A 25,191-nucleotide genomic window follows, 5' to 3' on the forward strand; every position below is an offset into this window, starting at 1 on the left:
AGGCTTTAGTCTCTTGGGCCTTCCTTTAGTTCCAAAGCACAGACTCAACCAGTTACTAATTAGAGAAGTGGTAGAATTCAGAAACAAAGGAAAAGCAGTTAAGCAAGAAAAGTAGCGATAGCCTAAACAATAGTTCAGTGATAAAACAGAGTCCTAGTTCCTCCTCAAGGGATAGACATAACAATGTGATGCATATCTTCCAGTTGTTCTGCAGAAACTAAGACCCACACTAAAGGGGAAAATCGTGACTACATGCTGACCACAAGCTTGTAGACCCCAGAATGGCTGGAACCAGAAGGTTGATGGTTAAGATTCCAAAAACATCACCCTGTTACCACGCGACCAACCAATCAGAAGAAAGTCCATGATCTGCAACCCTCATCCCAAATGTTGCCTTTAAAAACCCTTCCCTGAAAGCCATCAGGGAGTTTGGGTCTTTTGAACATGAGCTGCCCATTCTCCTTGCTTGGTGCCCCACAAATAAACACTGTACTTTCCTTCACTACAAACCAGTGTCATCAGATTGGCTTTGCTGCACAGTGGGCAGGCAGGCGGACCCAAGTTCAGTTCAGTAGCATTAATATCAACTGTATTCTTAATCTGAAGTAACAGCCATTTCATAAGTGAGTAAAAACAGAAAATATTAGTGGTTAATTTGACAGTTTCCCAAGGGAGCTAAAGCCAAATTGCTGTAGAGGGTTGTGACTTGTGGTTCTTTGTCTCTGCTCAGAAAAGTAACTGAAACGTGTGAGGAAAGTGCAACAGAATGTGTTGACGATAACTCATCAATAAAACACAGGAATGCGATGGCTGTAAACTCTTCCCAAACGAATGCAAGTTCCTTGCGGGCAGGACAAAAAACACAAGGGAATAATGATAATTCTTTTGTTTCTTCTAGGAAGGCTATCCAATTTTTTTCAATAAATTAATCAAATATTTATCAAGGACCTACTATGTGTCAGGTCACCTGCTGGGCTCTAAGGAAAGGATAAACATAACTGTGGCTTCTGCTCTTAAGGAGAGCACTGTCTTGAATAGTGTTTCTCAAACTTTTGGCCTCCAAGGACCATTTAACAGATACAGGCAATGTACACAGTTTGTCAACTCTAGGCCTGTTTTTAAAAGTCTAAAATTAAATTCATTTACTATCTTGCAATTAATAGTATTTTCACAATAACAAGAGGGATGATTCTAGAGTGTGCCAATACATTTGGTAATAGAACCAAAGGCAGTCAGTTTTATTTTTTATTCTTGTCTCTAAAAGTTAGAAAATCCTAAGCATCATAGGATGTCAAGAATGGCAGCAAGCGTTTGCTGGCTTTGTCAGAAAGTTCTGGAGAGTCAAGTCAAATTAGGACCTGGAATAACAGTGATTTCTTGTTACACATGGCAGCATTCTGTAAAATGTTAAGGCTGATGGATTTATCACACTCAGGGCCTAGAAAGCTGACTGTTTCAATTTGGGCAAGAGCAATGAATGGGTTCCTGATTCTGTCTTGATAATACTTAGCTCTAGAAAGTATTTTTTCACCTTCTGCTGCAGCATTTGGGTGTAGCTTGAAAATATGCCCAATGTTAAGTTATTGATTTATTTCTCTGAAAGGTGAAGGAAAACATCCGGTGTTGGGAATATGCCAAAGTCTCAGCAACCAAACACTTTGTACCCCAGTTCAAACTCAAAAGATTCCAATTCCTAATTTTCAATGTAAAATAGTGACGTTATGGCTCTGAATAATAGGTTTAGGGTAGGCAAGAAATAGGATTTATTGCTATAACACACCAGGTCATTTGAAGCAGAAGAAATGTCTTTATAGACATTAACAGTGAAGTGAAGTGATTTTTCTGTTTTTTACTATATACCTTCTTCATTTCAAAAGCTTCATGAGCACCTTTGTCGTCAGCCGCCGGCACACCTAAGCGTAGTCCCATACTGCAGCAGCTCCTTGAACCTCACGCTTTAAAGACGGGGCTCACTGCTGCCATTTGATCAAGTTTGTAACATTTTCATTACTTTTTCTGAGGCACTGGATCAAGAATAGGAAGCAATCTGTTACCTGCCGCCTGTCCTCTCTGCTGGTTAAGCGGTATCTGGAAGGACATTTTGCTGTGGGGTCTGACATACACCCCAGCTTAACATGTCATAACGGAGCCCCTGCTCACCCCGGCAAATCCGCTCCACCCCAGCTTCTGTGCCACCTTGATCTCCTCCTTCCGGTTTGCTCAGGCCAAGAATTCTGAAGCCATCCTTGGCTCCTCTGTTTCTCTTCCACCCCACATTTTGTCCATCGACAATTCTTATTGGCTCTACTTTAAAGTATATCCAGACACTGACCAGCTCTCACCTCCTCCGTGGCTCCCATGCTGGTCCAAGCCATCATCTCCTCTCATCTAAATTACAGAAAGACCCTCCTACCTAGGCTCCCCTCTTCCACCCCAGCAGCCTATGCTCTATTCTCAACACAGCATCCAGGTGATCCTTTACAAGCACAAGTCACATTATGTCACTCCTGGCCCAGAACCCTGATGTGCCGCTGGATGGTTAGTTCCATGTGTCAACTTGGCTGGATTGTAGCACCTAATGATTCAATTGACCACTGACCTAAGTGTGGCCATGAAGGTACTTCATAGATGTGTTCACATCTACAATCAGCTCACTAAGAAGGCTGTGTTGATAATGTGGGTGCGCTTCATCCAATCAGCTGAATGGCCTTAAGAGCAAAACCTTTCCCTGAGGAAGAAGGAATTCTGCCTCAAGACTGCAGCATCTCAGCTCCCGACTGACAGAATCCAGCCAATTGACCTGACCTACAGATTTCAGATTGGCCAGCCTCCATAATTACATAAACCAATTCCTTGAAACAAATCTCTTTATATATGTATGTATGTATATGTATATTTATATATACATATGTATATGTGTTTATATGTATACATATATGTACATTATATGCACCTGTGTATATGTTTGTATGTATATATGCATGTGTGTATATGTATATCCATGTCCTACCGGTCCTGTTTCTCTGGAGACTGCTGATACAGGCTTCCTGTGCCCAATGTCTTCCATTTGTCCCTCTGGATCCATTCTCCTCCCATCTCCATCCTACTCCCCTTACTGGGTGGTTGACCTGGATCAATGCATCAACCACTGTCTTCGGGTGCTGTGGCCGTGGGAAGCCCCAACAGGAAACGGAAAACACAGAAGAGAATTAGGTCAGGATATTAACTTCCCTGGCTCCTTCTCTGTGAGGTCCCCTTGGGTTGACTCCTGGGTTCTAGTAATATCTCTCTCCTCTAGGCTTCCCTACCCTTTTTAAACAGCTTCTCTGTAAACAACACCCCATCCCCAACATGCTATTTCAAGCATGCTGTTTTCCATGGAGACCCTGACTGATAGGCTCTCTATCTCACACACACTGGTCTCCAGGCCTTATAGGATCTACCCCACCCTTCCCTGTCTGACCTCAGCGTCTGCTCCCTTCCCCTTTGTTCACTCCACAGGCTTCTTCGCTGCTCCCAGCACATGCAAGGCATGCAAAGCTCCTTGAGGGCAAGAATCTCTGTCTGCCCGGTTCATTGACATATCCCTGGTGCCCAAACACTGCCTAGAACATGCTAGGTGCTCAGTAAATACTTTTTGCCTAAATCAAATAAAATAATTTCATTGATTCCCATACCAACATCCTTTCTTGTTGCATCCCTCATAGGTGCTCCATCTTGTGTCTTCGTCACAGCTCACAAAATAACACTAAGTGGGCTTCCCTGGTGGCGCAGTGGTTGGGAGTCCGCCTGCCGAGTAACACTAAGTGGGAAGAAAAATCTTGCCTCTTGTTGTCTGGCTTTGCAACAGAAGCTACCATGTCTGTTTCCCTCATAAAAGCCCCCGGGATCACTGAATACATATCTTGGGGAAGTGTGAAAATCACTACTCAGCCAGAGGCAAGTGTCCTCATCAACAGGATGACAATTTTACTGTGAATTCATCGCACAAGATGTGAAGGATTGCCCCCAAATGACTTTTTTTTTTTCAAAAGATTTATTGGTTAAATGGAATGAAATACCTAAACTTAAATATAATACTTAAGGTGATATTATTCAACATTATAAATGCTCATTCAACCAAGCAATTCTACAAATGTGAGAATTATGTTATAATCTAATCTCTTTCATTCAGCCTTCTATCACTTACGTTTTTATAAGGATGTGTTGGCTTTAAAAGAATGTAACGTTTTTACCAAAGTGAAGTAGCTAACAGAACACCCTCTTGGTGGTGGTGGTGGTGGTGGGATGAACTGGGAGATTGGGATTGACATATATACACTAATATGGATAAAATGGATAGCTAGTAAGAACCTGCTGTATAAAAAAAATGTTTTTTAATAAAATAAAATTCAAAAAAAAAGAGAAAAGAACACACTCTTAATTCATATTAACTGTTTTATCTATTTCTCTACTTAACTATTTACAAATTCCAACCCCGAATGGTTTTATACATAAAACTAACAGCTTACAAAGCCAACGTTAATATTGCAGCATTGTACTTTTGCGTATGTGAGAAGTGTTATGCGTATTTATAGTGACACTCTGCAGTGGAACAGAAGGCACAGAAGAAGAACTTCACACAATGATGCATCTAAGAATGTTCACCCATATTGGAAAGTAAATATGCAGAAATCGACATTAAATCCACAGGGTGTGTTGTTCTGTTCATGTCACTGATGTTATGCTGACCGACTGCTGGTCACCCAGTACAGCCGTAAGGTGACTGATGACGCACAAACGCAGGGGGAGGTGCAAACAGCACACATATGGCACACAACTAGAGGCAAGGAGGATGCAGGAAGGGAACATCTCTTTTAACGGTAGCATTCTGCAGATCACAAACATTTTCAGAATAAGTCATTTTCAGAATAAGTCTCCTTCCCTAGAGATCTTTGGCAATAAATTGATACTCTTCTGCAGAGATCTATAGCTTCTGTGCTGTTCTGCCTAAAAGGAGGTGTAGTCATTGATCTATTCATTCATTCACTCATTCATTCGAACATTCATTCATTTATACATTCATTCTTTCATCAGCTACTATTGCCTGTGTCAAGCACTATGTTAGTTAGCTACTAGGAGAACAGAAAACTAAAACAAGGGTCTTGTCCTCAAGAGCTTTTCCATTAGTAGAGGAGACAGATTAGTAAACAGATGATCAGTGATCAGTGTTGCAAAAAAGATACTCCCCGGATGCTATGGGAACACAGAGGAAGTAGATTCCAGTCTGCACTGGGGGATAGACAGTCAGGAATGCTTTCTGGTAATTCCTTTCTGACTTAATAATTCTATGATTTATTTCTCTACTAAGAAATATAGTTTCATTATTTTCAGATATATAAATAGCTAAGATTTATAGAGAGTAATAAAACAATATATGCATTGCTCAGATTTATAGGGATAAATATATATAAGACTTATGGAGAATAATAAAACAAGTTCATTAAAATTATAAATCACAATTATAATATAATAACTAAAACAAGTATATTGGGCAATTCCTAGGGTAGATAGATGTATGGCTCCTGATAATTGCCTTGCAGTAAAAAAAATGTTTTTTCTACCACATATATGTATCCCCCACACAATAAATGCCTAGTTGTAATCCCTAAAGAACAATGGTGCAAGTTCCTATTAGCTTGATGACTGTGCCAGAATCCCCCCTAAAATCTCAGTTGTTTTGGAGTATCTCCAAGGGATGTCTACACCGGCCCACAAAGCTGTCTGGCTCCCTAGTGATAGTGTTCACATGTCTTTCCTCTCTTACTGCTGGAAAGCAGTTTGGTGGCTCCTCATAAAGCAGAGAATTACCACATGATCCAGCAATTCCACTCCTAGGTGTATGCCCAAAGGGATTGAAAGCAGGGACTCAGACAGACACTTGAACACCAGTGTTCACAGCAGCGCTATTCAAAATTGCCCAAAAGTGGAAATAACCCAAGTGTCAGTTCACAGATGAATGGATAAATAGAATGTTCCTGGTGATGGATGTGCCCACCAAGTCCCCTGAATGGGCCGATGAAGAGGAAGCATCTATCTGTTTCAAGGGTGTTATCTTCTGATGCCCCTAAGATTCTGCTCCCTCCCAAGTTGCAGAGACCTGTGAGCCAGGATGAGGACAACACCTTCCTCCCAACTCTGCATCACTCCATGTCACATGGGACCCAAGACAACATTACGCACAAAAACTGACCCTTCAGCTCTTCCCCTGTCCACATCCCAAAGCACCTTTCAAAAGAAAAAGGCAAACAAACCAAATATAAAGAAGCAAAGAAGCAAACCAAATCCACTACCCTGTCCAGAGGAGTTAACCTTAATTCATGAGCAAGGCCTTTTCACTTGTAATCATCCAGAAGACATTTTGTACTCATAATGGACAAGAAATGTCAGAAGTTGCTTAAGGCCACATACCTAGTCATCTGCATTCAGAGCAGTGATGACCTCACAATTTCCTCAGGAACCATCAGTGGGGAGATGCTTTGCATCATCCAGGTTTCAGTTCAAATGTCACATCGTCAGCCTCAGTCTATTACATCACCTTGTTTTATTGTCTTCATGGTACTTATTCCTACCCTACTATTTGTGGTCTATTTTATTGTCTCTCTTCCCCCCGTAGAGAGTAAACACCTTCAGTACGAGAACCTTCACTATTATATCTCCAGAATATAAAACAAGGCCTGACACATATTAAGCATTCAATAAATATTTCATGGATGAATAATACTTTTTCTTCGAGTACTTACCATGTGCTAAGCACGGTTTTTAATACTGTACATGCAATAACTAATTTAATGCCCAAAATGATCCTATGAGGTAGAGAGTATTATTAGCCATATTTGATAGATGAGGAAACTCATCTCAAGGTCATACAGCTAGTATGTAACTCAAGGTCAAGGTCATATAGCTGGTAAGTAACTGTTTTGGTAATCTACTGCTGCATAACAAACAACCCCAAAATTTGGTGGCTTAAAACAACAATGTACTCTTATTTCTTATGGTTTTGTAACTTCACTGGTCTCAGCTGGGTGATTCTTGCTTGAATTATCTCATGCAATTACTATCAGTTCTCAGCTAGGGCTTAAGTTGTCTGAAGGCTTAACTGGGGCTGGTCCTCCAAGATGACTTTCTCACTTATATGTCTGGCACCCCAGCTGGGAATACTGGAACAGCTGGGGGCTGTCTGAACATCTTTCTCTCTCTCTCCATGAAGCCTCGGTACAAGGCTAGCTTGGGCTTCCTCATAGCATGGCAGTCCTTTTATGGCAGCTAGATTCCCCCAGAGTTCACGTTTTAAGAGACTAAGGCAAAAGCTTTAAGATTTCTTATGCCCCAACCCCAGAAGTCATGTAGTATCACTTCTGTCTCATTCTATTTTTTCATAGGGCCAGCCAAGATTCAATGTTTGGGGGTACTAGAAAAAGGCGTGAATACCAGGAGGTGAGGTTATTTAGGGGTCATCTTTGGGGATTCACCACCATAATAGGAGAGCTGGTGTTTGAACCCAGGCAGTCTGGCTCCAGAAACTGCACTCTTAACTATCAATAATATATCATGGGGTATCTCTATTAGGAATTAATGAATAAATTCATTACTTAATTTGTGTAACTAGTGGGGACTATTCTGATGATTTGAGCCTCCAAAAGCAAATTAAAATCCCCATCTCTAAAGACAGAAAATTATTTGCAATTCTTAACTGACAATCATTTCTCTGCCTCTAAGCACCCTAGTCTTAAAAGTTAAGGGGCATTCTCAGTTGGTGCTGGGTGGGAGGTGGTTAGCTTGAGGAGAATCAGGGAAGGTCTGGAAGCACTTCTGTGGACAAAGTCTTATGAAAGACCATATTTTAAGTGAAGAAAGGACATAGTGAGTAGGAATGGGTATTTCCAATACCCATGGGAGCTAGCCATGCCCCAAAGGGATTACCATCCAGCTTGAAATGCGTTGGCTTGCAGACAAGTTCTACACAAACACCACCCTTTTATGGCTTATTACAGTCCTGGAAGAGAGATTGAAAAAAAAAATTTGTTGACTACTTTCTTGCATCAAGCGCCGTGCCAAGGGCCTCTCATCTACCACCTCCTTCAATCCTCACGCTACCTTTACAATGCAGGTCTGGCCATGATAACCAACTTTGGAAAGTTCTAGAAAGTGCATCACCTTCCTAGTAAATAGCTGAAAAAAATTTCAGTGTGACTCGCCAATGCCCTTTCTACTAGTCACTGAGTGACGCCATACTTACAACACTCCACCGTGAACCTCGTTACCCTGTGCTACTGTGATCTTTTCCGGGACATCTCCCAGACTAGCGAAAGCCTCCTTGCCACACCAAGCCCTATTCTGGGACATGGCTTTCCAAACATTACAGTCTCCCTGCCCAGCCCAGCATCTGATCTCTGAAAGGTACTTTAAAAATAGTTGTAATGAATTATGATTTCTTCCCAGAAGGTCAATCATAGCCCAGGGCTTTTAGAAAGTCTGTATCAGACCTCTGTCAGACCCTTACTGAGACAGGCTGGGACCGGGGACCCTCGGCTGCAGTGCTTGCACCTGGAAAAATGTCTCCTCAATCAACAAAATACAAAGAAACTATAAGGGACTAAAAATAACTGCGTGCATGCCCAGTTGGGGCAAATTATGGACAACAAGATACAAAGAGATCAAAAACCCAACTGCCACTTCTGAAGAGCCCGGAGCAAAAACAGGGGTAATGTGCAGGTCACCTGCACTCAACTCCACCAAAAGGGTGGGCAAGCCACCTAAGCCACACCTCCAGCCCGACCCCTGGACACACCCTCACCCCATATAAGGAACCAGCTTGCTGCCCTTCCCCAGAAATGAGCAAGGGAACCTGTTACTTGTTTTCGCTCCCCGCCTGCTGCAGCAGGGGCCCCAGTAAAGCACGGCCTGAATTTCTTGTCTGGCCTCTTATCAACTTCTATCGATTAAGGAAGGTCAAGAACCCTAGTCCGTAACACTATCAATTCACTTCTAGGAGCAGTAAGCAGCAATCAGATCTCCACTGGCTTCCCTGTGCTTCTTATCAGCTTGGTCCACAGAACAGCCCATCTGTGACTAAAAGGTCTCTCCCTCCCTCTGCACTTTGGGAAACACTATTTTATTATATGTCATGTCCAGGAGTGTCTTGGGGCTGAGGTGGTGAAAGAGAGGTGATATTTAGTGGCAGGGCTTGTGCAGCTTTAATTGCAACTCCCCACGTCTCTGTGGTTGTTCCATTTATTTTTAGATATTTATATTGGTTTTACAGAGACTTGCCACCTTGACTCATAATATATCTGAAGAAAACACTTCTATTCTCCCAAGTCCCTAGAGTAAGAAATTCAAGAGTACCCCCAAAGCGCCATTGCCACTGTCAATAAGGCTGCTAAATTATAATGTGCAGGACTGTTTCAGTGATTACGTTTTTCATAGGCTCAAGGAATAATGATCCATACAGATAAAACTTGACTGTGCAGCAGCTAACCACGGGAACACTTTCCAAACTCTGAAAGCAGGACAATGTGAAAAAAAAAAGAGAGAAAGCCTTAGAATTAGGAGCCCTGTAAATGCTTCTCTGGTCTCCAGCATAGAGCAACCAAGCAATGAAACCACTCTCTTTTTCTTTTTTTTTCTGTCAATACCTGATAGATGGCAAGGAATCTGCAAATTTTATGGAACAATTCCAATTTGCCTATAATTTCACATCATAAATTGAACTCTGGGATAGGAGTGTGAAACTAATTCCATCAGTCTTTTTAATAATACAATCTTTAAAACCATTTCTGGGTGTTTTACCTCTGTTAAATGCTTTCTCATTATACAGCTCTTTAATAGAGGGGTTTTAAATGTGTTATCTTTGTGCTCTATTACTATAGTGATGTTTCAGGAAAAATGACTTTTTGTCATTAATATATTATTAAAGAGAATCTCTTTCAGAAAAAAGAAATACCCAAAGAGGACTTCATTTTCATGGTCTCTCATTTTCTTCTCTACTCATTAAGCCCTTTCTAAGGCATCTGCCTTCAACCAGCCCTAAAAATACAAGCGGTACAAATAAGCACATTAATAAAACATCATGTTTTCAATCAATAAAAACATATTTGATTTCCATGTGAGACAGCAAAGAAAAACAAAACAAAACAAGCAACAGAAGCCCTTAAAAGCAAGCAGGAAACTAAACAAACTTAGAAAAATCGGGCTGAGGCCCCAGTGGGAAATCGTCACCTACTTGCTTATTTATTTAGGATTTATATTCCCCCTGCTTCTCAGAAGGACTGAAGGCAGCATGGAAAATGTTTTAATGCTTCCAGTATTTTATCAATTGAAACCTAACTGGGACAGTTTAAGTGTCATAAGAATCGCAACGTTTCTGAATTATTCTCTCCTAATTAAAAAACAGACAGCATGTAGCTATAGTGTTCTTTTCCCATTCATAGAGTGCTCAAGTTTGGGTATGCGGACATTCTCTGTTAATTGCACTCATCTTTACTAAGGAATTAGATATGAATGATATTAAGTCGAGCATGGGGTTAAATTACTATTCAGGCAGCTGAAGTAACGAAGCCTAGTCCAACAAATGTATAGGTGCATTAAAACAAACCCCATAGTTGACTGGAATTTAAATCTCTATATAATTCTAAATCCTGCATGTATTTTAAAGCCAGGAAATATGTGTTTAAGGCCAAAATTCCATTCCGCTATCTGTCCTGCTGTGGTTATACCAGGCAAATAACAGTTACAGTAATTCTAGAACCCCTTGCCATACCCTTAGGTATGATTAAGCGACTTAAATGTTGAGTTCCCGTCTAAATTCACTATTTGTTTTCTCAAATTATATACCTAGCCCCAATCTAAATAGAGCATCACTATATGTTTCAGTTTTCATGCAATTCCATGCCCCACCACTGCTGACTTGCTTTTCATGAAGCCATATGAAGGTTAGTGGGAAGATGTAAACCCCAATCACATTTTCAATCTATCATTTCTCTAAAGTAAATGTGAATGCCATTTAAACTTAATCAGGCTTTTGGAGGATGGATTCAGTATGATGACTTTAACACACATAAGTAACAAAATCACCCCATGGTAAGGAATGCCTTTACGCAATTATTTATTAGGTGTATTTGGAAATATCAAGGCATGTGTTGTAAAACAGCCCTGTGCTGTCAAACAAAGGACATATAACAATTTCTCAAGTCTTAGAGCAGCACAGATGTAAAGTGGGTCATAACATTTTTTACTCTTTGCATGAGGTAATAATTGTTTTCATTTAAATAACCTAAGAACTTCAATAATTTTTAAAATGTCAATCAGCCTTATTCTACATTATCAATACTTAAAACTACTTACACTGGGTAGTATAATTATTTACACAACATAATCGCTACTGATTTTCTTATCTAACTACTCCCTACCAGATTATAAACTCCGTAAGCATAGAAACTATGCCTTGACCTTTTAGCCCTGGGGCCCAGCCCAATGCTCAGTACATAGCTAGCGGATGTACAATAAGCATTGAGCGAATGTTTATTTGTTAAATAAGTGCTAGGCTTTTCCAACCATTTGCAGGGATACTAGGCAAGATACAAGTTCTTTAGACCTCACTTTTGCCATTTGTGAAATGGACATACTAACACGTATCCACTGACATCACGGAATTGGATGCAGACGAAGTAACCATATGTTATTATTTTAGATCTGCGACCTGTATAATAACACGTATATTTAATTCCAGTTGCATAGAAAAAATAAGGTAGTTAGCAAAATGACAGTACGTGTATTACCTGGGGAATCTGAAGATGTTCTACATATGACAATTTATGCCTTTTTCCTCTGCATGAATTAGCTAAATAAGGAAAACTTTGCCACATACTTTCGGCTTAAATAGGACTGACTCTATTCATTGCTATAATTCTCCTTCCATTTCTGGCATAAGTCTGTGACTTTCTGATCAGCCCACATTATTTACTTCAGAGTTAAAGGAACCACCAAATTTTAAACTGCTCAAATGTTTGCTGGTTTTTTCCCAAGCCAGATTTCTGCTCAAAATAATAACTGAAACCTTCAATAATCTGCTCTCTAATTTCAGTACCTTCAAACTTTTTTTTGGAAATAAAAAAGAGATATAAATCGTAAACAAATACCTTGTAATTCTGATAATGTTTTGTAACAATAAGACCACATACATGAATAATCTCATTTTTAAAAACTGTTTTGTAAATTATGCCCACCTTTAAATCTAAGAACAAAATCATTTTCACTGACATCTGCATACCAACTGCTGTTTCTGTTAGATAACAACAGCAATTCAGATGCAATATTTAGTTGTTAACTTTGGGAACCAATTTAAAATAACAATACCTACATACCTATTCGAGGAGAGTTCCCAGAATGTTCTAGGCTTCAAGTTTCCTCTAATTTGCATAGTTGCTATAAACCAAGTTTCAGCTGGTTCCACTTAGCTGGCCATACCATATGCAGCCCAAGTCAAACTCTGAATAGAGTTGCTTTCACAAGGTATTATTTTGCTACTAAAGCCTCTTTTCTTTTTTTTTTTTAAATTGTGTCAAATTATCAATATGAATCTCCAATTCTACTGGGATTATAAAATGAACAAGTTATCGATGAAAAGATCAAGGAACCGAAGGATTGGGTGACATGCCAAGTTTGCAATGAATTTATAAGGAAACCGTTAATAGAATGGTGATCTTTGTGCCGGTGGACCCAAGAAGGCAAGGTGCCTGTTGGGTTTTATTTCTCTTCCCACCCAGAGCCTGGGGAATGCGTCATCCCAGGCAGCCTCCCATGCTCATATCTCCCAGGTGTTCATCTGTGTGTCTCCAGCACCTACAGCCGTGCTTGGTGGGCTCTTGGTAAACGTGCCTTGCCAGTGTAGCAGTGAGCCACATCCCACCGGCTGTGCTCTTTTTGACACTGGTCCACTCTCCCTGACTTGTTTTAGGGATCTCAGAGGTCTCTTACTGTCTCCTGCACAGTCTTGCCCCTTTGGGCACATGTACCCAGCAGGGGGACCACTGTGATAGTGCGGTCCAGGTGGTGGTATGTCAATACTTGGAGTTTCATTTCTTGTTGCCGGGCTTGGTACAGGCGCAGTTCTCATCCTTCAATCACTTTGGGTGACTTTTGCCTCAACCCAGTCATGTTGTCCTTCCAAGCTCGCTTAGAAGACCAGCCACCATTTTCCAAAAATTATACTTCCCTTAGCTGTCAAATCATACTTAAGTCCTACCCACCCCCCATGTATGCAGACTTGGTATTTTATGCAGATGCCCCTTAGGTTACAGTCCTGAACCTCAACTCTTACGAGAAACTAAGAAACCCTCAACTTTGTTATCATTAGTAACAAAATACTTAACAACTTCTTAACCTTCAAATTCTCTGATTTGAACTCTAGCCATACGTTTTTTAGAACACACTCAGCAAAATTCATTAGTAAAACCTAAGACTAGTTGAGGTCACCAAGAGTTGGTGGCCAGAAAGATAGAGTTGAGTCAAGAGGCTTGAGTTCCAGTCACAGCTTCGGCACTACACAGAACAAGCATCAGCTGCCTGGTTTGCAAAGCAGAAGTACAACTAAGCAGCACGGAGCACGTGCGTCCCCAACATATCTTCACATGAGTAAAATCAACCTCGAAAGTTTTCTAGAACAGCACTGTCCAAAGGAACTTTTTGTGATGATGGAAATATTCATATTATATACTGTCCAATATGGTGGCTGCCATCTACATGTAGCCATTGAGCATCTGAAATACGGCCAGGGTGACTGAGGAACTGGAGTTTTAATTTTTAACTTAATTTTAATTAGTTTAAATTTAAATAGCCAATGTTGATAGTGTATTTAGACAGTGCAGCCGTCCAAGAAATAGCAAGGAAAATTTTAAAGTCCTATAATTTAAGGGCAAATCTAAATTTCCAATCTGCAAGCTGTACTTCCATCTTAGAAAGTCCAATACAAATGGCTAGAAAGTTTGCTTGTGACCACTAGCCTTCACCTTTCTCAAAGTATACAGACGTTAACGTTAGGCTTTTCCCACCTCCACGCCCCCACTGATAAGATAGAGTTTGATGAAGAGGATTTGGTGGTGAAAGCCACCTTGCTGGGACACATCTCCAGTCTGGAAGAATGGACTGCAAAGCAGATGAGTGGTGAGAAGCAGGATCTTTCTAGCTATGGGAACTTGAGTTTGGGGGCTATTCTGAGACTCTTCCGTCTTGAGAGGTCTCTACGATGTTGAATAGCCAGTGGGAATTCTACTCTTGGTTTACTGACTGCAGGAGCTGGAAAATGGACTGGATCCACTGGTTTCCAGAAAGCCTTTAATGGACTGACTTGGATGAGGCCACACCAGAGCACAGCCCTGTCTGGAGCAGATGTCAAGCAAGGGTCCAGAGCCTGGTGCGTTGGGCCTCTTGGCCGGTGCCACTCCACCCTAGCTGCATTCAGAACTACTAAGACAACTGCTTTAGGGAGAAGAGTCCACATTTCTTCATCTCCTTGGTTATCCCTCTTGTCCATTCTACCATCTTCTCTCTCCTGGAGGCCACACAGCTTCCTAATCGGTCTCCCTGTTTCCACTCTTAACGCCCTACAATTCATCTTCCACACAGCAGCCAGAATGATCTTTTAAAATCAGAACATCTCACTCCTTTGCTTAAGATTCTCCAGCGGCTTCCTACTCTTCTTCACCATGGCCTACAGGCCCCTGCTCACCTTTTTTACTTCTCCCATCGTCCCGCTTACTCATTCTATTCCAGCCACAGTGACCTCCTGGCTGTTCCTCAGACAAATCAAGCTTGTCTGTACCTCAGGGCCTTTGCACCCACCGGTCCCTCTGCCTAAAATGCTCTTCCCCAGACTTTCACATGGCTGGATCCTTATCACTCAGGCCTCAGCTCGAATGTCACTTCCTCAGAGTGGCCATTCCCAACCACCTCATCCATAGCTACTTCTATCCCACCACTATGTTATGTTTGTTGGTTTTTTCTACATATTTCTTGAGGTATATTTAACATATTATAAAACTCACCCATTTTAACGGCACAATTAAATAACTTTTAGTAACTATACCAAGTTGTACAACCATCACCATAGGTCATTTCCACCTTTGAGATCCCTCATGACCATTAACTGTTAATCTCCATACCTATCCCCTGCCCCAGGCAACCACTAATCTACTCTCTGTCTCTACAGATTTCCCCTTTTGGAATTGGAATACGGTTATTATCTAATATTCCACTGCTCTGTTTTATTTTATTTTAAAAATTTTTTTATTGTGGTAAAATATACATAACATAAAATGTACCATTTTCACCATTTTGAAGTGTATGGGTCAGTGGCATTAAGTTGTGCAACAATCACCATCATCCATCTCCAGAACTTTCTCATCTTTCCCAACTGAAACTCTGTATCCATTAAATACTAACTCTCATTCCTCTACTCCCCCAGCCCGTGGAAACTACCATTCTACTTCCTGTCTCTATGATTTTGATTACTGTAGGTGCCTCATGTAAGCAGAATCACACAATATTTGTTCTTTTGTCACTGGCTTATTTCACTTAGCATAATGTCTTCAAGGTCCACCCATGTTGTGGCATGTGTCAGAATTTCCTTACTTCTTAAAGCTGAGTAATGTTCCTTTGTATACCATATTGTGTTTGTCCATTCATCTATGGATAGATACTTGGGTTGCTTCCACCTTTTGGCTATTGTGAATAACGCTGCCATGAATATGGACGTATAAATATCTATTCAAATCCCAGCTTTAGCTTCTTTTGGGTATATACCCCGAAGTGGAATTTCTGGGTAATATGGTAATTCTAAGTTTAATTCCTTGAGAAAGTATCCTGTTGTCTTCCACAGCAGCTGCACCATGTTACATTCCTACCAGCAATGCATAAGGGTTCCAGTGTCTTCACATCTTTGCCAACACTTATTATTTTCTGCTTTTTCAATAATAGCCATCCTGATGGATATGAAGTAGTATCTATTTTATTTTTATAATTCAGTTATCACTATGTAATATTTTCTTGTTTACTTGTTTGTTTAAACATTAACTGCCTGTCTCTCCAAACTACGATGCTAGCTGCATGAGGGCAAGGAGCTTGGCTGCCTTGTTCACCAAAACTCCAGTAGTACCCAAGACCCAACACACATTTGCTGAATGAATGACAGACCTTAGGGCTACCAGCTTCTACAAGCTTTAGTGCTATCACAGTCCTCCTTCTTTTATCAACCCAAGGATATACAGAAGCTAGGGAGCTCCCTTCTTCTACTCTGACACACCAGAGGACCATGAAGAAGAAATGGGAATATTTTTTCCAACGATTCAGTGCTTTTCCTTGTGAAATACAAAGAAATGAAGATATTTTGAAACTGAGATCTTGAGAGCATCCAAGGCCTTTGGGAACATTCTGCTGAGGCTGTAATTATAACCAGGAGAATGTACTGGGCTCCTCTGGAAGTTCTTGGTGCTACTCATATGCAAACATAAAAGAGGCAGTCCCTTGAAACAGAATCAAATGGCTAAGAGTGAAAACTATAAAGCTTTTCACGAGAAAAGCAAATTGTACAGTCCTTTCTTGTGCATTACCTATGCTTTCTAAAAATATATATTTTTCAAAAAGGCTGCATTTGCTACTCAACTTTTGAGCATTAGTTCAGGCAGCCTGGGCAAACCACAAATAAATATGTCACAGAGACTGCTTGTTGTTTGCTTGTTTTCCCTTCTTTCCACAGTTGATAGAAGACTTTTATTCAAAAGAAGACTCTTGAATTTTAGCGGAGCACATGGATTCCTGACATGAAGACTTCATTTCAGGGCTTCCCTGCAGCTAGAAGTGGCCATGTAACTAATAACTAGCCAGGTGCAGGTAATTCTGCACAATGTCCTTAAAGGGAGGATCTGTGCCCTTCCTCTCTTCCTTTTTGTTGGCTAAACCATGAACCTGATGGCTGGAACTTGAGCACACATCTAAGCAGATACTGAGTGCTTAATGATTTGAGGCTGCCACACCAATCTTGAATTGCCTACCTCCAGATTCCTTTACATGGGAGAGAACCAAGCTTCTGGTTGAGCGATTGTTACTTTGGATCTCTGTTACTAGGAGCCAACCTAGTCCTAACGCACACAGAATCTCTCCAGTAAGATTACAGGAGAACCCAAGCACAGAAATAAGTGCTTCCTAGATACACATAACAAAGTCTATTGTTCCATCAAAGTCTGAGCTGCTTTAAAGCTGATGCCAAGCCCAGCTTAGCCAATATACTAAGGGGGTGGCAGTGATCTGCCATATTGCCTACCAGTCAGAAGAAAGGATGAGTCAATACTAGCAACAACGGTAACGGTGGTAGCTAACGTTTAGTGAGCACTTCTTTAACGCAGACACTCAGCCAAAGAGCTTTATACATACCATCTCATGTTATCGTCACAACAGTCCTGAGGTTTAAAGATAAATCCATCACACGGCTTATGAGTGATGGAGTGAGAGCCAGCATGCCTCACCTTTACATTGTACCCACAAGGAGCATCCATTATACTTCCTCTTTCCCACACATAAAAATAAGGTAGTCAGGCCTCTGCGAGGGCACACCCCTCCTTTACCAAGGACAACTTTCACTGGACACCCTTCCCCACCTCCAAAACTAACATTGCCCCGAAGACCCAAAACACTGGGCTCACCATGGAGTCTACCTGCTAGGCACATGGTGCCTCTCAGTCACTAATTTCCTTGGGTCATTTTTAACTTACAGCCATTTAATCATAACTAAAACACAACTATAATATAAAAACCAAGTTAATGTTTGTTTCAGAGCCTTATTTCACATTTATGCTAATAACAATATTGCAGAGCTAGTTTTCATGACCATCCTCTCCTGGCCCCATGCGTTGCAATAACATAATGAAATCTGTACCAATTCATTAGATAGCCGATATTTTACAGGAGAGCATCAATGCATATAGGAACTGACTTTTATTTAAGGAAGGAGACCCCCCCATATCTGTCTGTCAAATGACCTTCTTGGTGGGAAGGCCTCACTGCAAAATAGGCTTTACTTCATAGAAAGTCGGACTTACCCAATGCTTGATCAAGTCAGTTTATATGATTGTTCTAGACCTCAGCTTCCTCATCTATAAAATGGGGATAATCATACTTCCTCACAGTGATTTCAAAGATTCAGTGAGATTATGCTTGTTACCTACTTGGCACAGTGCCTGGCACCCAGTAAGTGCTCAATAAGAGGTACCTATTTTTAAAAATCATTAATTCATGGGTGGTACAATCTGACTGAATGAAGCTTTCAGTGAACTAATGTGTTCAAGTACCAAACAACTTCCCAAAATTGAAAAAACTGAAGAAGATAATGGTCACTACTATGCTCACTTGGAAAGATGACTCACTCTAGCTGACTAAATCTGGACTTACTTTTTTAAGGCTGGCTGTCTCTAAATCTGATTTCTTACCTTGACTCAGCATAATCTATGCCATTAGTAACCAACCTGGGCATTTTGTTAGTTTTTGTTTTTAGGCTTTTTCTCCCCTAAGTTATTGTTATTCTCTATTCTTAGATTGCCTTTAGTGGTGGTTTTAAGTCAGAGACATTAAGTGGGATTGTTTTTTTCTTTTTCTTTCCCCTTTTCTTCCCCCTAATGGTTATAAAGTAGTCAGGGGTGAGTGCTACCTTTGATCTTCTATCCGCCACTAGGAGACATTTATGAAAGGCACAGGCAACAAATAGCTTCTAGAAGTCTCTATGATGGGCCTTTGCGTGAAGATAGCCTGAATTTTGAATTTTGAATTTTGATTTTGAATCCATGAAACTCAGCTGAGTCAGACTGGGTTTTCAGACACACATCTGCTTTAAGAATTTATCCCTGCAAGCATTATCTCGAGCCCTTTCTAACTGTTAATGCAGGGCACCACTAGTTCTATTTAAAATCTCCCAAATTCACTATTACAGACATTTGCCCCCAACCCAAATTCTGACAGCAGAGGAAGAAAGCAGCAGCTCTTCCACTGTTTCCAGTATTCACTTTTGGAGAATACCCTCTTTAAAAAATGCTTACTGTGATTTTCCAGGTACATTTGCTATTTGGAGGGTACACTCCAGGAAAACCTTCGCTGCCAATAAAGCCAGACTCTCCAGTAAGAATGCCGCCACATGTGAAAACAGGTCTGGGGAAATAAAAGAAGAAAAGAAATTTGAAACACTGTCTAACAATTTAATGTCAATTTCAGAAAGATGCAGTCTATTCATATGGATAAAGTGAAGACTGACAATTGACTGCCTGCATCATATACGGGATTTGAAATACTTGTTAGCTCTTAGAATAAATTCTAGCCTGCTAAAACATTCAGTCCAGCTGCCATCTGTCTCCACCATAATAACAAGATCAATCTATCCATCCATCCATATGCAATTAAGTCCTCCACGTAAGTGGTAAGATCTTACAGGAAAATGGTAAATGGAAATTTTAACTGCGGGGGTGGGGAGAGAGAGCGAGGGTGAGAGCTAGGCTCTGTGAAGTGCATGGTTTTAAAGCTAGACAAGTAATGGTTAATATGAAAAAGTTTTAATTTCCTGGATTTGGAGAGATGCCTAATTCTCTCTTTGTTTGAAAATCGTTGGCCATTGGCAGAACCTCTCATTGAAAAGGAGAAGGCAAAGTTGGCCATAGGGCGGGTCTCCCAGCCCAGGTCCTGGAGCCATCTGGCAGCTCAGAGGTTGAAGAGTTAAACTTGCCAAGAGCCGCTCCCCGGGCGCTGGGCAACTCGCGTTATTCCCCTAGGCTTCTCTCTGGGCAAAGCCTCTCCGGGGAAGAAAACAGGAGTAAAGCAAAGTCCACACATTTGGGTCCCAGTGCTTCCCAGCGCCCGCCTGAATCTCCGGGGAGAGGAGAGGTGGTGGCCGGCCAGCTGCGGGGCCGTGAGGCGGGCGGAGCTGGGGGGCGCCGGAAGGAGCCCCGAGGCCGGCCCCCTCCCGGGGTCGTGGTGGCGTGTGGGTCCCCCGGCGCCCCGAAGCGGAGTGGGTAAAGCCAAGCCGTGGGCGAGGGAAAGAGAGGGCGGAAGGGAGGGAGCGCGGGCGGGGGTCGCGTTACCTCTCCGGGGGCTGCGGCCGCGAGGGCTGGGCGGCGGCGGCCAGCAGCAGGCAGAGCGGGGCCCAGGCGTCCGCGCCCCTCATGGCCGGTGGAGACGCTCGGGGCTCGCCCCACCCCGGCGCGCACCCCGCAGCACCGCGCGCTCCGCACCGGCCCGGACTCTCATGGGGATTGTTTTTCTCTAGTTGCTTTCAAATAAAAAGTATTCTCGCTTGCTGATTGCTGGAAAAGAGGGTTCCTCCTTCCGACATCTAGATCCAAAGAAAGAAAAGAGAAAATAGAAGAGAGATTCTACTATATTTTAACTCCTCCTCTAATTCTCTTACTTTACACACACAGAATCTCAGTAGATTCTTTTTGCTTTTACTGGTGTGTGAGAACAGGGAGATAGGTTCTGTCCGGGAGGCGGGGAGCGGTTTAGAAGTGAGTTTTCAGCCGTGTGATTAGTGAGTGACTTGTCATTACCGTGACAAATAACGGAGACAAACTCCGGATCTTCAGCTCTCACCACCCCTTGTTACGTCCTGAGAATAGCGCTTCTTCGCTGGCGCCTCTCTCTTCTTCAAAAATCTTTTCCAACGATGCCTTTTTCTGTAGTATTGATTAGTTGAGATGTACAGAGAATTTGTTTTTCTAAGAACAATTGCAGTCTTATGGAATCAAGGCTTTCTTTATTACTTTTAATTAATTTTAATTAAAAATAATTTAAAATATTTATTTTGCTAAGTGCTTCCCAATAACCAGGGATTAATAAAAGAAAAACAAGAATGGAATGGAGTCATTGGGTTTTTCAATGACCACGTCACCACAAGGGGATATAGTTGAATTCAGATGCCTCATTGGTGTTCTTCCTCCTAAAGTATTTTCACCATTCTAAGCAAAATAAAATAAGCCTTAAAATAATCCTTATCAAGATTTCATTTCTTTCTTTTTTAATTAATTAATTTATTCATTTATTTTTGGCTGCATTGGGTCTTCATTGCTGGGTGCATGCAGACTTTCTCTAGTTGCGGCCAGCGGGGGCTACTCTTCGTTGAGGTGCGGGGGCTTCTCATTGCGGTGCCTTCTCTTGTTGCGGAGCACGGGCTCTAGGCACGTGAGCTTCAGTAGTTGTGGCACACAGGCTTAGTTACTCCACGGCATGTGATATTTTCCTGGACCAGGGATCGAACCCGTAGCCCCTGCATTGGCTGGCCGATTCTTAACCGCTGTGCCACCAGAGAAGTCCCAAGACTTCATTTCTAATAATGAGCCTACAGTGTTAAGAACATAAATACTCCAGGCAAGGAAATAAGCAACAGAGAATGGCGGCAGAGAATAATCTCACTTTTTAGAGGAGGGGAATCCTGGAGTCAATAGTAGGAACCAGAATTTCCCTGTGGGGTTTAGATTTTCTTACTATTTTTGAAAATGCGAAGGAAAAAAACACCAAGAATTACAACTTGTTAAAAATTTTCTGAAGGCACCACGCCCTGTATGACTTAAAAAAAAAAAAAAAGGATTACAGAATTTGGCAAGCTACATTATATGCTGAAACCTACACCCTCAACCCAATAAAATTGTTTTAAAAGAGCAAATAGGAAAATGAATGATTGTTTATTTTGCACACATTTCAAGAATATGCTGTCCAACAGCATACGTATTTTAGATGATATTTTATTAAAAAGTCGTAGTTTTAAATTACGAAGTGAAAATATTGCTTAATTCACTTTCTGGTAATGATTTGAAGTGATCATAGCCAGAAAATACTTCATTCTTCAAAACTTAAGTTTTCAAAATTTAAAATTAAAAAACAAAGTGTGGAATATGACTAAATGGATAGAAAACTATTTGGACATAAATATGCAGCAACTCTTTTCTTAATTTACAGACTGATGACTGCGTTTATATCCTCACTAAAAAGTTAGGGTTCCAACACTGATAGTTCTGTTGTTGTTGAGACATGTAGAAAGACACTGATGTTACCATGTGATTTTAAAAATTTACTAAGACATTATTATTTGCTCTTAGAAACGCATATTTAACTTGGAGCTACAGTTCTTTTTTTTTTAACATCTTTATTGGAGTATAATTGCTTTACAATGGTGTGTTAGTTTCTGCTTTACAACAAAGTGAATCAGTTATACATATACATATGTTCCCATATCTCTTCCCTCTTGCATCTCCCTCCCTCCCACCCTCCCTATCCCACCCCTCTAGGTGGTCACAAACCACCTAGCTGATCTCCCTGTGCCATGTGGCTGCTTCCCACTAGCTATCCACCCTACATTTGGTAGTGTATATATGTCCATGCCACTCTCTCACTTCGTCACAGCTTACCCTTCTGCCTCCCCATATCCTCAAGTCCATGCTCTAGTAGGTCTGTGTCTTTATTCCCATCCTACCCCTAGGCTCTTCATGACATTTTTTTTTCTTAGATTCCATACATAGGTGTTAGCATACGGTATTTGTCTTTCTCTTTCTGACTTACTTCACTCTGTATGACAGACTCCAGGTCCATCCACCTCACTACGAATAACTCAATTTCGTTTCTTTTTCTGGCTGAGTAATATTCCATTGTATATATGTGCCACATCTTCTTTATCCATTCATCTGTTGATGGACACTTAGGTTGCTTCCATGTCCTGGCTATTGTAAATAGAGCTGCAATGAACATTTTGGTACAGTTCTGACCAAAATTATAAAGCTTAAATGTCCTGAGAAGCTTAATGTGTCAAAATTGAGACACACCCAAGTGGACTCTGAAGGTTTGTGTAAGGTCCATTTCTGTGAGACCGATTTCTGGACTTCAAAGATGCAGCGTTGGTATAATGGTAGGGAGCCGCTAAAACTCCAGGCACTAGGAAAGGAGAGAGGTGGAGAGAACGAAACCCCTGCGGGTGCAGAGTGGTTGGTGAAGTGATCCTTGTTGTCCAAAGTATATATTACCCAGTCTCTGCAGTTAACCAAGTTGCACAGAGACTCAAAATCATGGGAATACGAGAATACTCACCAATGAACTGACCACTTATAAAATTAGACCGCGCTCCTAGTACTTTGTTGCATAATATTAGCACCTAGCTGGGCCCAGTATGTCAACATCTTCGTTGGTTAGTCTCTGGTCAATTCATCAACCTTGTAAACATCTGAAAGTGCAACAGAAATACAATGCACATTTAATCCATGGTGCAGTACTGACCTTGTAAAAGATCCAGAATCTCATAAGATGGGTGCAAGTGATATTGAAAGAAGTGGAGGAATGATGGACTTCTTTGACAAATGAACACCTGGATGAATTACTCCAGTGAACAACTGAAGGAAGAATACTAAAGGTCGCTGACCAAAAAAGAATGATTTTTAATGCCAAAAATATTAAAGAGATGCCCACGCGAACAATTGATTCCCTATGCTACTTTTTCAAAAGTAACATTCTACTTTATGATGTTGTGACAATCAAAGGTGAAGGGAAGGATGTTTATGTTTTGCTCGACTGTAATTTCGTAGGGAATGTTGTGCTAAATAATCCAGATTTGATTCATTCTTTGTTTTTTATGAGAATTGGCACATAGCTGCAAATATAGATGAAATTTTGTTAAATACAAAATAAATTTAACTTAAAGAATTTCAGCTTCATTTTTGAAAGTAAAACCCTAAACACTTTTTTAATATCTGCTATGAAACTTTGGAACCTGTTTTAAGTAAGTGGCCTTTTCCAGTACAGTAAATCTCAGGTATGGATTCATTCAAAATCTCAGATAATTTTTCCATCTTGAAAAGCACCTGAGCAACAATCCAGGGACTGCGTCAGGTTGAGGGGGAGAGGCCGGGAGAGGACATAATGGCGGGCTGGGCTCTATCCCTGGATCCCTCCAATTGTTCTTCTAGAGGCATGAGCCATGTCTGGAACTCAGGTGTGGGCTGTACTTCCTTGCACGTGACACTGCTCCAGCTGCACCACATGGGTCTCTAGATTTATAAGTGCTCCAAATGTATGAAAGGAATGAAAAGTATCTGGAAAGCAAATAGTGTGGAAATTCTTTTATGCAGCCCAACTTAGTGACAATACTGTTCGTGACATTTCCATAACATCTGTCATTCTGCAAAACTATCAAACTGGAATATCCCCATATTCTTTTACCTAGGAAAATATAGTAGTGTAGAGTTAGGATATTAATACTTTACTGATGAAGTGCCTTTTCTGAATTCAGCTTTTCAGACACTATCAACTTCTAGGAACTCTGTAATCTTTGAATTCTTGTGCACGGGTCTATCAGTAGATACCCTTGTGAAAAAGGATTTTTAGAATTAGAAGTTAGTTCGAAAAAAAAAGTTCTATATTTTTTTATAACTTTATTTTATTTATTTATTTTTGGCTGCGTTGGGTCTTCGTTGCTGCGCGCGGCCCTTCTCTATTTGCGGCGAGCTGGGGCTACTGTTCGTTGCGGTGCACGGGCTTCTCATTGCGGTGGTTTCTCTTGCTGTGAAGCACGGGCTCTAGGCATGCGGGTTTCAGTAGTTGTGGCACGTGGGCTCAGTAGTTGTGGCTCGCTGGCTCTAGAGCGCAGGCTCAGTAGTTGTGGCGCACGGGCTTAGTTGCCCCGTGGCATGTGCGATCTTCCCGGACCAGGGCTCGAACCCATGTCCCCTGCATTGGCAGGCGGATTCCTAACCACTGTGCCACCAGGGAAGCCCTAGTTCGATTTTTTTGATGTTTGGAAGCATACTGTTCCTCCTGAGAATAGAACATTGGAGGGGAATTGTACTGGTCAGGCTTCTGAGCTACAAGCAATTGAGTCCACACTGGCTGATTCAAGCAGTATAAGGGATGTATTTTAAAACACAATGTAGTTCACATTACCATTAAGAGAACTGGAGAAACTTATTCCAAGGCTATTTTTCCCAGAATAGTGGCCAAAACCTTGCTTCAGAAATGTCCCCGTGAGAAATCTGTTGCCACTGCTGCCACCAAGGCTAAGTACTAAACGCAGGTACTTCAACCTGCCGACACTGTGACACCTGTGAGCACAGCAGATGCATTTCTGCCCCGAGAAATTCAGTC

At 41.3% G+C, this 25,191-nt stretch overlaps 1 protein-coding gene across 2 annotated transcripts in view; it reads right to left on the reverse strand.

Annotated features, from left to right (window-relative positions):
• Positions 1-20,308, reverse strand: part of PCOLCE2 (procollagen C-endopeptidase enhancer 2) — a 68,287-nt gene extending 47,979 nt beyond the window's left edge. For both annotated transcript variants that reach the window (XM_024769099.1, XM_024769098.1), the window contains exons 1-2: positions 20,154-20,308; positions 19,122-19,230 (exon numbers count right to left, since the gene is read on the reverse strand). In XM_024769099.1, the coding sequence (XP_024624867.1) occupies positions 19,122-19,230; positions 20,154-20,236 (192 nt within the window). In that variant the 5' untranslated portion in view covers positions 20,237-20,308. The remainder of the gene's footprint in view (positions 1-19,121; positions 19,231-20,153) is intronic.
• Positions 20,309-25,191: the final 4,883 nt, after the last annotated feature.

Source organism: Neophocaena asiaeorientalis, unplaced genomic scaffold (assembly GCF_003031525.2).
Source record: "Neophocaena asiaeorientalis asiaeorientalis breed wild unplaced genomic scaffold, Neophocaena_asiaeorientalis_V1.1 scaffold118, whole genome shotgun sequence".
Taxonomy (NCBI): domain Eukaryota; kingdom Metazoa; phylum Chordata; class Mammalia; order Artiodactyla; family Phocoenidae; genus Neophocaena; species Neophocaena asiaeorientalis.